Below are 13,027 nucleotides of genomic sequence, written 5' to 3'. Positions count from 1 at the left end.
TAAACATGTTTGCAATGACAACTAGAGATCATAGTTTCTTGTGCTATGCTTGATTAGCTATGAGTTATAATGGTTTACCTTGCGTGCCAACATGCTATTAAAATGGTTATGATGTGGTATGATAGGGTGGTATCCTCCTCCGAATGATTTAAGTGATTTGACTTGGCACATGTTTACGCATGTAGTTGAAACAAAATCAACATAGCCTTCACGATATTTATGTTCATGGTGAATTATATCCTACTCATGCTTGCATTCGGTGTTGATTAATTTTAATGCATGTTCATGACTATTGTCGTTGTCTAGCTGGTCGCTTCCCAGTCTTTTGCTAGCCTTCACCTGTACTAAGCGGGAATACTGCTTGTGCATCCAATCCCTTAAACCCCAAAGTTATTTCACATGAGTCCACTATACCTACCTATATACGGTATCTACCTGCCGTTCCAAGTAAATTTGTATGTGCCAAACTCTAAACCTTCAAATAAATATCCTGTTTTGTATGCTCGAATAGCTCATGTATCAACTAGGGCTGTCTGTATCTTCCATGTTAGGTGGGTTATTCTCAAGAGGAGTGGACTCCGCTCCTCACTCACGAGATAAATGGATGGTCACCGGGATGCCCAGTCCCATGCTTTATGCAAACTAAATCAAAATAATTGCAAACAAAAATCCCCCTAGGACTCTTATTAGTTGGAGGCACTCGTTGTTTCGAGCAAGCCATGGATTGATACTTGTGGTGGAAGGGGGAGTATAAACTTTACCATTCGGTTTGGGAACCGCCTATAATGTGTGTAGCATGGAAGATATCGCCATCTCTTGGTTGTTATCTTGACAATGAAAGTATAACGCTCAAAATATTATTCACATCTGTTTTAAAACCGAGCTCTGGCACCTCTACAAATCCCCGCTTCCCTCTGCGAAGGGCCTATCTATTTACTTTTATGCTGAGTCATCATTCTCTTATTAAAAAGCACCAGTTGGAGAGCACTGTTGTCATTTGCATTCATTACTGCTAGTTTACATTGAGTATGACTTGACTCGATCTCTTTTAGCATGAATTACAATGTCTAGTCAGTCCTTGGTCTTTAAAGGTGCTCTGCATTTATGTTTTGCGGTCTCAGAAAGGGCTAGCGAGATACCACCTTGTTATATCATATTATGATTGTTTTGAGAAAGTGTTGTCATCCGAGATTTATTATTATGCCTCGCTAGTTGATTATGCCATTGATATGAGTAAACTTGAGACCTAAGCGTTATTGCGAATGTGGTCAGTTATAATCTTTGTTGAAAACTTGAATGCTGGCTTTACATATTTACAACCACAAGAGCAAACAGAGTTTGTAAAAGTTTTTCTTTATCACTTTCAGTTTGTCAACTGAATTGCTTGAGGACAAGCAAAGGTTTAAGCTTGGGGGAGTTGATACGTCTCCAACGTATCTACATTTCCAAACACTTTTGCCCTTGTTTTGGACTCTAACTTGCATGATTTGAATGGAACTAACCCGGACTGACGCTGTTTTCAGCAGAATTACTATGGTGTTATTTATGTGCAGGAGCAAACGTTCTCGGAATGACCTGAAACTTCACGGAGACACTTTTCAGAAAATAAGAAAAATACCTGCCAAAGATGAAGGCCAGGGGGCCACCACCTTGCCACGAGGGTGGGGGGTGCGCCCCCTACCTCGTGGCCCCCCTGTTGCCTCTCCGACTCCAACTCCACCTCCATATATTGAGTTTCGGGGAGAAAAAAATCAGAGAGAAGAAATCATCACGTTTTACGATACGGAGCCGCCGCCAAGCCCTAAAACCTCTCGGGAGGGCTGATCTGGAGTCCGTTTGGGGCTCCGGAGAGGGGAATCCGTCGCCATCGTCATCATCAACCATCGTCCATCACCAATTTCATGATGCTCACCGCCGTGCGTGAGTAATTACATAGTAGGCTTGCTGGACGGTGATGGGTTGGATGGGATCTATCATGTAATCAAGTTAGTTTTGTTAGGGTTTGATCCCTAGTATCCACTATGTTCTGAGATTGATGTTGCTATGACTTTGCTATGCTTAATGCTTGTCACTAGGGCCCGAGGGCCATGATTTCAAATCTGAACCTATTATGTTTTCATGAATATATGAGTGTTCTTGATCCTATCTTGCAAGTCTATAGTCACCTATTATGTGTTATGATCTGTTAACCCCGAAGTGACAATAATCGGGATACTTACCGGTGATGACCGTAGTTTGAGGAGTTCATGTATTCACTGTGTGTTAATGCTTTGTTCCGGTTCTTTATTAAAAGGAGACCTTAATGTCCCTTAGTTTCCGTAAGGACCCCACTACCACGGGAGGGTAGGACAAAAGATGTCATGCAAGTTCTTTTCCATAAGCACGTATGACTATGTTCGGAATACATGCCTACATTATATCAATGAACTGGAGCTAGTTCTGTGTCACCCTAGGTTATGACTGTTACATGATGAACCGCATCCGGCATAATTCTCCATCACCGATCCATTGCCTACGAGCTTTTCATATATTGTTCTTCGCTTATTTACTTTTCCGTTGCTATTGCTATCATCACTACAAAATACCAAAAACATTGGTTTTACTACTATTACCTTCTGTTACCGTTACCACTACTATCATATTATTTTGCTACTAAACACTTTGCTGCAGATATTAAGTTTCCAGGTGTGGTTGAATTGACAACTCAGCTGCTAATACTTGAGAATATTCTTTGGCTCCCCTTGTGTCGAATCAATAAATTTGGGTTGAATACTCTACCCTCGAAAACTGTTGCGATCCCCTATACTTGTGGTTTATCAGTTGTCAATCCCTACACGGTCACTTACGAGAGTGAGATCTGATAGATATGATAAGATAATTTTTTTGGTATTTTTATGATAAAGATGCAAAGTAAAATAAAAGGGCAATGAAAATAACAAAGTGTTGCAAGATTAATATGATGAAGATAGACCCGGGGGCCATAGGTTTCACTAGTGGCTTCTCTCGAGAGCATAAGTATTTTACGGTGGGTGAACGAATTACTATTGAGCAATTGACATAATTGAGCATATTTATGGGAATATCTAGGTATGATCATGTATATAGGCATCACGTCCAAGACAAGTAGATCGACTCCTGCCTGCATCTACTACTATTACTCCACACATCGACCGCTATCCAGCATGCATCTAGAGTATTAAGTTCAGAAGAACAGAGTAACGCCTTAAGCAAGATGACATGATGTAGAGGGATAAACTCATGCAATATGATGAAAACCCCATCTTGTTATCCTCGACGGCAACAATACAATACGTGCCTTGCTGCCCCTACTGCCACTGGGAAAGGACACCGCAAGATTGAACCCAAAGCTAAGCACTTCTCCCATTGCAAGAAAGATCAATCTAGTAGGCCAAACCAAACTGATAATTCGAAGAGACTTGCAAAGATAACCAATCATACATAAAAGAATTCAGAGAAGATTCAAATATTGTTCATAGATAAACTTGATCATAAACCCACAATTCATCGGTCTCAACAAACACACCGCAAATAGAAGATTACATCGAATAGATCTCCACAAGAGAGGGGGAGAACTTTGTATTGAGATCCAAAAAGAGAGAAGAAGCCATCTAGCTAATAACTATGGACCCGTAGGTCTGAGGTAAACTACTCAGAATTCATCAGAGAGGCTATGATGTTGATGTAGAAGCCCTCCGTGACCGATGCCCCCTCCAACGGAGCTCTGGAACAGGCCCCAAGATGGGATCTCGTGGATACAGAAAGTTACGGCGGTGGAATTAGGATTTTGGCTCCGTTTCTGATCGTTTGGGGGTACGTAGGTATATATAGGAGGAAGAAGTACGTCGGTGGAGCAACAGGAGGCCCACGAGGGTGGAGGGCGCGCCCTGGGGGGGGGGGTAGGCGCATCCCTACCTCGTGGCCTCCCTGTTGGTTGCTTGACGTAGGGTCCAAGTCTCCTGGATCTTGTTCGTTCCAAAAATCACGTCCCCGAAGGTTTCATTCTGTTTGGACTCCGTTTGATATTACTTTTCTTCGAAACCATAAAATAGGCAAGAAAACAGCAATTCTGGGCTGGGCCTCCGGTTAGTAGGTTAGTCCCCAAAATAAAAGTGGATAATAAAGCCCAATAATGTCCAAAACAGAAGATAATATATCATGGAGCAATCAAAAATTATAGATACGTTGGAGATGTATCAGGCAGCAGGGGTGTGTGGCGCCCATGTGGAAGTATGACCTACAGAAAAATTAGAGCGCATTCTCGAACGACCCTGCACTTCATGTTCAGTGTGTATAGCAAGATGTAATAAATGGGCCATTGAATTATATTCCTTATAAGCAAGTATGTCATAAATTTCTCTATTCAATCTACCCAAGAACCTAGCCATAGAGACTTCCACAGTCTCAACTAAACCACAACGTAACATGCCCATTTGCAATTCTTGATAATACTCTTCCATATATTTGGATCCTTGGTTCAAGCGTTGTAGTTTATTTAGCAAGTCATGTTGGTAATCACCGGGAACAAAATGTTGACTCATTATCAGTTTCAAAGCTCCCCAAGTGGCAGGAATATTATTAGGATGTTTGCGACAATGTTCTCTCCACCAAACAGAAGCAAAATCACTAAACTAACTAGTTGCATCCCTAACTCTTCTATCATCTGGAAAATCATGACAAGCAAATTTTTGATCAACTAATAATTCCCAGTCAACATAAATATCCAGATCATATTTCCCATCAAAAGGAGGCCTGCCAAATTTATTTCTACCCAAAGAGCCTTCATGGCCACGTACCTCATGGCGATGGTGTTGTCCCATACCTTGTTGATTATTGTGTAGTCGACGATGATCACAATCATTATTGTAGTTAACTGCACCAGGATCCTTGGAATCACCATCGTAGTTTTCACCTTCTAGGTCCTCATGCGGGGCGGTGGTGGAGGCGGCACCCAGACAAGGCTGGTCGATGGCATCATTGTATCTAAGAGGGTTGCACGGGTCGCTAGGATCACCTGACGAGCTCGTTGTAGACGTGGAGCGGCGGTGGAGGCGGCACCTAGACAGGCATCCTAGGCATCGAGACGTCCGATAATAGCTACAAGTGTTTGAGTGAAGGTCTCATTGCTATTCTTGATCGACTTGAGACGCTTATCAAGTGCGCCCTCGAATGCTGTGAACCGCTCGATGTATGCACGCGCATCCTCCTCAAGGCATGCCACCATGGCTTTCGTGTTGTCTTTGTCACCTACCATGGTTAGGATGGAACAAGAATAAAATCACAAGTATATTCTCCTACAGTAACTACGGCGAGACACGGTGGAAAATGTCTCTCAACTCTCTAGCAATTACCAAGCTCTTACCGGTTCTTATGGTGTTGCAGTGCTTGTCGGCGGTTGGCGATGTAAAAATTTATCAAAAGATTGATATAGCGATTACCAAGTGACCGAACAAGGTACAATATAGGAAGTGGATCTTGGTAAAGGTTCCCTCGACTAACAATATGTGGTGCAATTAAGCAAAAAGTAATGCAAGCTGAATAATTGCTCAAACTCCTAACTAGTGCCAGTAGTCAACTAGTAAGAGAAAAAACAATCTATGCCCAGATACAGAAACAAGTGACATGAAACCAATGAAAAGGCAACATCTCTAAGTAGCTAGATATAAGTGAGGTGTAAACATAGTGTATGGCAACCAAGAGCAGAAGATGTGCATCATTTACGACCTATATGCACAAAGTAAAAGTTCTGAAAAAAGAGATATTCCAAAAGATGTGAACCGGCTAGAACTTTGCATTTCTTCTTCTTTTGCTCCTTTATTTTTTCTTTTTCTTTTTTCCCAGGTCAGCAACTAGCAAAAGTCACGTACACAAAGATGCAGATATAAGAGGAACTAAAGGCCAATGTTGGAACTTGTGCTAATTGAGCTGAGATGCATAAGCTAACAATGGCACTAGATGTGTGGTGTATAGCGTGCTCGGGAAGACATAAACTGGAGATGTCTGGTGTCATGCATCTGTGTGTGGTGAGCGAAGCGGGCAACTGACACGGTGTAGATGTTGTAGTTGTGGATGCTCAATGTTGATGATGATCATCAAGAGTTGGGAGCAGTCCTTACAATTTGTAGCACTTTCGATACCTACATGGCTAGCCCCACAAGGAACAACAAAGGATATCCATAGACATAGAGGGAAGTGCACATGTAATGATGTCCATAAATGCATTGATTACCTAGTTTCTTGACTTACCAACAAGAGGGTTTGTGACTCCATGAACTAGTGCATGATGTTGAAGTGGTTTGCACAAGTTCTTGCAATAAATGAATGTGAGTGAAGTTTGTTGACCGAGTCACCCTCAAGAACTCTATAATTCTTTTTGGGACCCACATAAACTTGACGGGAATCGTTGGAGCTGTAGTTGTACTGGATGAAGTAGAACTTGAGGTAGTCTTGGGAACCCACTTGACCAAAGCTTGAGGTGGTTCTTCATATGAATCAATCTCTTCTTGAAGCTTGTCCTTGCCTTTTAGCTTGTGGTCTTGTGCTGGAAGATCATATTGAACTTGTGTTCCCTTGAAAGAATTAAGATCATACTTCTCCTTTTAGGGAACAAACTTTGTCTTGGGGTATTGATCTTCTTCCTACTCAACTTCATTGGTATTGAACTTTTGTTCAAAACGAACACCTTGGTTCTTCCGGTGCCATCCTTGCTTGCGTACAATTGCCTCAAATTGCTTACTCCTGGCAAGGCTCTTGTAGGCACCTTTTTCTATAATTCCTTTTAATAAATTGTTTTCTTGCTCAAGTGTAACTTGATTAAGAGAATCATTAGTGGAATCCATAGAACACCTAGAAGCAACATCATGAGATTTAGCATTTTTGTTGTTGCTACTAGAAATAGAACATTTCTTGCTCTTGCTACTAGATTGTCTAGATTTAACTTGTGCCATACAACTAGAAGAGAGGAGTCGTTTGACAATGTAAGAGAAACTATTCTTTCGAAGATCGTCATTGATAGCTTTTAGAAACTCATGCTTTTGCTATAAATTTAGCTTCTTGAAGCATATCTTCTCATGAGTTCTTAGGAACTCTCTATAATCTTGTTGAGTTTCCTAAGCTAACTTAAGAGTGTTTAGTTCTTTTGTCAAGCGCTCAATTTCCCTCGTTGCATTGGCAACTGTCTCATCTTGACTATCATGATTACTAGAAAGTTCATTATAGCTAACATCACTAGTTTTATCATTGAGCAAGTTATCCTCATCACTATTAAAGTCAATGAATTCAGGGTGAGTTACCTTGGGGCCTCACTTGACAGGAGGGACCCACGCCAAATGTCGAGGCATGTCTTTGCCGAGAGCGACTCTTGGAAAAAATGAACGAATAGGAAACTGTCACATGTTCCTCATCTGACGGAAGGGACCAAAAACTAATGCTTAGGCATCTCTTGGCCGAGAGCCACTCTCGGCAAACAAACGAATTAATAGGAACCTGCCATGTGTCCCTAACTTGACAGGTAGGTCCCATGGCTTAAGCCAAGTCTTGTCTTTGCCGAGAGCGTCCGATAAAGCCACCAGGTGTCCACCACTTAACATGCGGGACCAGGAACTAATTTCATGTTCCTTCTTGGCCGAGAGTGACACTTGGCAACGTTAGCGAATAGGAAAACGCCACGAGCATGAAACCTTCAAAGCCATCCTCAAGGAGGCACACAGGGAGGATGTCGAACCTACGTCCCAGCCATTAGATCCAGAGTTGGTCGTCATTGTTGTCGAGGGGAAGAGAGGTGGCCGCCACCTCATTTGCAATGGGGCGATCGCCTCCTCCTCGCATTGTAGGCTCCATGAGATCCACGCGTCGAGCACAAGCTCAAATCCATCCATACGGAGTCACCCGACCGTCACATCACGTGAGGTCACACGTTTCAAGGTTCGCCCATTATCATTCATATATGTTGATGCAATGAAATAGAACCGTTGCAACCTATACGATACTAATGCCATATTACAACCCTTATTGGAGAAGTGGGTTGCTGAAGAGAAGGGGCGGCGGCAAGCTAAATAGAAGGCAAGAGGGAGGGAATAAGCAGAAACAAACGAAAGGTTGAAGATGCTCAAGCAAGAGCTTGAAGTAGAACTTCCTCTTAATATAGCCACCATTCACTATATATCGATGGACAATGCTAACATAACTCTCCTCTTATTGGCCTTTTTGTAAAATCCATGCGGTGGAAATGTTGCCCTCCTCCACCTCCTCCTCCAAAAGCATGGAGAATGTGTCCATGTGGTGTGCAACGCCGCTAGAAACTTAGGATTTGCATGTGTTTTGCTCCATGAACTTGCATGAATTAAGCCTATGTATGAATATGTGAACTTGTGTGTGATGTGCTCGAGCAATATTTTTTGCTCTGTGAACTTCTATGAATTATTAGCCCATGTGAAATTGTATGAATTATGCTGATGTGAATATGTGTATGATGTGCTCAAGGAATTTCTAGGGTGCTAGGATCTCCCACATTCATTCGATATGTTGTCATTTTCTGCACTGAAGATATAGGCAGAAAATGTATGCATATGTTTTCAATTGCAAGGATCAGAGATGAAACAACTTTACAACAGAAGCAACGAGACATATTTCCGAGGAAAACACTCGAAAATACAAGCTTTATCGAGAGCTCACGCTCGGAAGAGTGGTAACCTGAGCGATATGACATATTTTTCCAAGAGCACCTCTCGGCAAAAGTAGCACTCTAGTAGTGCTATCCTTTTCCGAGAGCATGCCTTGGCAGGTGGGTCCCACGGGTCAACCTGTCAGGTCAAGATGTTCCAGTCAATGAAGGGATGATGAGCAGGCCTGTATAGTTCTGGCAAAGAAAAGGTTTTTGGATTCATATTATTCCTTTTTTTACAAATTTATCAAATAATTTGAAATGTTTCAGTGAAAAGTGGGTCCAATGGGTCCACCTGTCAGGTCAGAATGTTTCGGTGACAGGTGGGGTGCCAACGCTCCAGTTTAGCTTTTGGTAAAGACAACTGCAAGTCAGGGAGCCGTCAGATGCAAACGGACGTGCCACATGGCATCTCTTTGCCGTGTTGTGCTCTCGGCGTGTGTGGCGTTTGCCGAGTGTGCCTTCTTCGCCGTGTCTTCTGCTCGGCAACAACATATTGTTGCCGTGTCCTTGTCTTTGCTGAGTACTACTCTCGGTGTATTTTTTTTTGCCAAGTGCCCGTGGTTTGGCCCTCGGCGAAGAGGCAAACGCTCGGCGTATGATGAAATTTTAATAGTGCGTTCTTGTATTTAGGGGAGTGTACCAAAGAAGAAGTGTAAAAAAAAAATCTAAGGTGGCTATCGTAGGTATAGGATTTTCGCCATCAAATAGCCGCCCCCCACTCGACACGCGCTGACATGCAGTACGACCTCCACCGTGTACGCGGCGGTGTACGATACGATCCAGTTACCCATCGCACGTGCTCCAACCGCCCGAAGCAAAACGAGAGCGCGCGAACTCTAACTGCCGCCGGTTGTGTTTCCTTCCTTACGTGCGCCTCCGCGCGCGGCAACCGCCGCATCCCTTGGAACTGTCGTGTCCCTTGGCGCCATACATAAACCTCCTCACGTGTAGAGCCGCCAGTGCGCTTCACACAATCAGTTTCCACCGCCATTGTTTCCCCACTTCACCGGCACATTCGCCAGCGTCCACGTCCGCCGCTCGAGCGAGTCACAATGGCCGACGAGCACTATGACGAGAGCTACGTCGACTGCTTCATCAACTTCGACGCCATGGAAGAGCCGTCCATGGAGGATCTCCTGGGAGCCAGGCAAACCAGGGCCGTCGCCGCCCAACACCAACAGGATGCGGCGACTCTCGTCCACCAGGCACCGCCGTCCGGTGACGTTGACGTGCAGTACCTCCAGGCACCGGCGCCACCGCCGATTCAACACCAGCAACTGCCCTACGAGCCGTATTTTTACGGCTTCCAGGATGAAATTCTGATGCCGGAGCCCATCCCTCAAGTTCATCCAATTATGCAGGTTCAGGACGCGCCTTCCGCTCACATGCAGAACCATCAGGCCCCGGCGCCGGCGCCGATGCACGAGCACGGCCAACACCAGCATGTGCTAGGGGATATCCCTCGGGCGCCGGCAGCGCCTGCCAACCATGAGGACCACCAAATGCTGGATGGGCCGTCGGATATAATGCTGGACCAGTCGCTGTTACACGATCTAATGCAGATGCTGACGCCAATCGGTGACGTTCAGCATGACATTCAGGTGGCGCGCTCCGACAATGTGCAGCACCTTCAGGCTCCGGCGACGGCCGTCCAACACCAACAGACGCTAGGCGAGTCGTCGGCCCACCACTTTCAAGGTCCAATGCCAGGGGAGGCGTCGATCCACATGCAGAACCATCAGGTAACGGCGCTGGTGCCGATGCCCCTCCAGTCTCAGGCGCCCGCGGCGCCCTCCGGCCAGGAGCAGCATCTTCAAGCGCCCGTCCACCAAATGCAGGATGAGTCGCGGGATTATAACTTCGGTGATATAGTGTTGGACGAGTCGTTGCTCCAAGACCTAATGCAGATGGCATCGCCCATGGCTCACGACATCCAGGCGGCGCCCGCCGACCATGTGCGGCAAGTCCAGGCTCCGGCGCCGGCCATCCAGCACCTCAACCAACGGATGCCGGCCGAGTCGTCATCTCAAGGCTTCCACAACCAAATGCTAGGCGAGTCGTCGGCTCGACGCTTCCACGCTCAAGTGCCAGACGCAGCGTCCACTTGCGGCTCCAGTCGAACGCCGATGCCGGCATGCCAGGAGGACATCCTTAGCCCTCGTTCCTCCGGCTGCTCCTCCATGGTGCGCGAGTACTTGATAGGAAATGACCAATTTAATATTGCTGAGGCGCCCCTCATGAGCGACAGCGGCAGCAATGGTGTCCCAAGTGCGGGCTTAATGGAGGATGAACAAGGTTTCGTGCCGCTCATGCCGGGGCAACTACAATGTAGCCAATGCCATGTTGTTAGGCAAATCAGGTTCCAATGTGGTAAGCACACGCATGCACCCTCTTCCCCATCTTACTAACATATATGCACTAGCTACTTACCATCTTGCAAAAATTACTTGTCACAATATTCCTTGACAAATGATTTTCCGCGTGTAAATTTTGCAGAGATTCCACTTGTTCACATCTTTCTCCACAGTGCGAAGCACACAAGCTTTAAGGATGCTATCCTTAATCGCAACGTGTCAACGCGAGGAACCTTTGAGCATGCTATCCTTGATCGCCATCACTTTGCTGTTGACAGACAAGTCCCTAGAGCCGAACGGATGTACATCGAGTAAGTGTCTCAAACACAACACAATTATATACATTCTCCGTGAAATCCATCCACAAATCCTAATTTTTGTTGCATTTTGTATGGTTTAGTTTCCGTAGGCGCACGGGTGAGTTTGTGCTCAACTTTCTTGCAAACATTGTGGATGCACTAAGGACGGAAAAGGGGGGCACCCTGGAGGACACCTCTGAAACTGTCCAGAGAGTGCCGACCAGATCCAACGTCAATCCAGATCCGGCACTTCGAAATGACGCATTGCATCAAGTGGAAACTACAATGCTGAACACGATCATAAACTCCACTGCTGTAAATGGTTAGTACGTCTGTCTACATATTTCAAAGCATACATAATCAGTTTGTGTATAAACCAACAATGCATTTTTTTCCTTCTTTCGGAAAAGATACACAACAGAGTATCTTTGTATGGAGAGATCACGCAACTGTAACCATTCTCTTTATTACATATGCTGCAGCAGAAGCAGCGCAGCCGGCACCACCGCCTCCTGCTGCTGAACCGGAGCCGGCCATTGAGGCAACTACAAACACCGTGCATGAAATACTAACGCCTACTAATATTTTCGACTCTTCCGATGTCGTTGCGGAAGAGCAGCCCATTAGTGAGGCTGCTAAGCTGCAACAAGAGGCGGCGGCGAGCTTGAGCGAGGAGCAGGAGGAGGAGGAGGAGATGCGGCAGTACCTGCATGAGATGATGGTGAAGGCTCGGAGGGAACTGGACATGCCATACGGCCGGGTACAGAAGTTTTGCCGTGGCAATACCTACACCTGGATGTGGCGCCGGGTACGTACATGTCCCACGACTGATGCATGCATGCATGAATAGGTCTTCATATTCCTTTGTTATTAGAATTATAGAACATCCTATATCGTATGCAAAAATGTTTGGTACATACTTCAGGTGTCATTTGGTGTTTCCTGCAGATTAGTACCCTCAACAGGAGGATCATAAACGTCGAGGAGAAATCATTGAATGTTACACTAAATGGACTGTTGACAATCAAGACGGAGGTCGATGAAGCAGTTGTTGAGAAAGAACGGCTGCTTGCTGAAATCGTCAGGGGTATGAAGAAGCAGAGGGAGAGCAGGGGCAAAAATGACAGGGAAGCTGGTACTTCCAGTACCAAGAAGGCTGGTACTTCCAGGGAGAGGCTGGTACTTTCAGATTATAGCTTCGGTGATATAGTGTTGGACAACTCGCTGTTCCCAGATCTAATGCCACTGGTAGAAAAAGGGTCTGTTGTCCCGGTTCGTAAGGGCCTTTTGTCCCGGTTTCTAAACCAGGACTAAAGGGTTGGTACTAATGCCCTGCCCCTTTAGTCCCGGTTCAATCCAGAACCGGGACTGATGGGCCTCCACGTGGCCTGTGCGCGGAGCCCAGGCAGGAGACCCTTTGGTCCCGGTTGGTGGCACCAACCGGGACCAATAGGCATCCACGCGTCAGCATTTCTGTGGCTGAGGTTTTTGTTTTTTTAAGGGGGGGGGGGGGGTTTGGGGGTTTTGGGAGGTTAATTTAGGTGTTTCATATATTGTGTTAGCTAGCTATAATTAATAGAGAGAAGTGTCCTCTCTTATGTCCATGCTTGGTCGACGCTACGTATTATACATACGTATAGAGAGGACTAGACACGCTAGCTAGCTAGTAAGCAAACGAAGAAAACAGAAGA

At 45.4% G+C, this 13,027-nt stretch overlaps 1 protein-coding gene across 3 annotated transcripts; it reads left to right on the top strand.

The window, feature by feature from the left end:
- The first annotated feature begins 9,628 nt into the window (after positions 1 to 9,628).
- Positions 9,629 to 12,818, top strand: LOC147988704 (uncharacterized). Of its 3 annotated transcripts, XM_087545189.1 has the most exons (6): positions 9,629 to 10,425; positions 10,522 to 11,053; positions 11,180 to 11,348; positions 11,438 to 11,658; positions 11,819 to 12,144; positions 12,285 to 12,818. In XM_087545189.1, exons 1-6 carry the CDS (start codon positions 9,736 to 9,738, stop codon positions 12,648 to 12,650), a joined length of 2,304 nt encoding a protein of 767 aa, XP_087401315.1. In that variant the 5' UTR covers positions 9,629 to 9,735; the 3' UTR covers positions 12,651 to 12,818. The 3 variants fall into 3 exon arrangements, with proteins under 3 accessions (XP_087401315.1, XP_087401311.1, XP_087401307.1); XM_087545185.1 differs by having other exon boundaries at positions 9,629 to 11,053; positions 11,822 to 12,144; positions 12,285 to 12,817; XM_087545181.1 differs by having other exon boundaries at positions 9,629 to 11,053; positions 12,285 to 12,816.
- The last annotated feature ends 209 nt before the right edge of the window (positions 12,819 to 13,027 follow it).

This window comes from Triticum urartu, chromosome 1A (genome assembly GCF_056163025.1).
Source record: "Triticum urartu cultivar PI428250 chromosome 1A, HENAU_Tu73, whole genome shotgun sequence".
In the NCBI taxonomy this organism is placed as follows: domain Eukaryota; kingdom Viridiplantae; phylum Streptophyta; class Magnoliopsida; order Poales; family Poaceae; genus Triticum; species Triticum urartu.
The sequence above is the reverse complement of the archived record's forward strand: the minus strand, read 5'-3'. Positions and strand labels throughout refer to the sequence as shown.

Coding starts and splice junctions, on each gene's coding strand:
- LOC147988704 (XM_087545181.1), top strand. CDS start 9,736: ATGGCCGACGAGCACTATGACGAGAGCTACGTCGACTGCTTCATCAAC. Junction 11,054..11,179: donor GCAAATCAGGTTCCAATGTG/GTAAGCACACGC, acceptor TAAATTTTGCAG/AGATTCCACTTGTTCACATC. Junction 12,145..12,284: donor ACACCTGGATGTGGCGCCGG/GTACGTACATGT, acceptor TGTTTCCTGCAG/ATTAGTACCCTCAACAGGAG.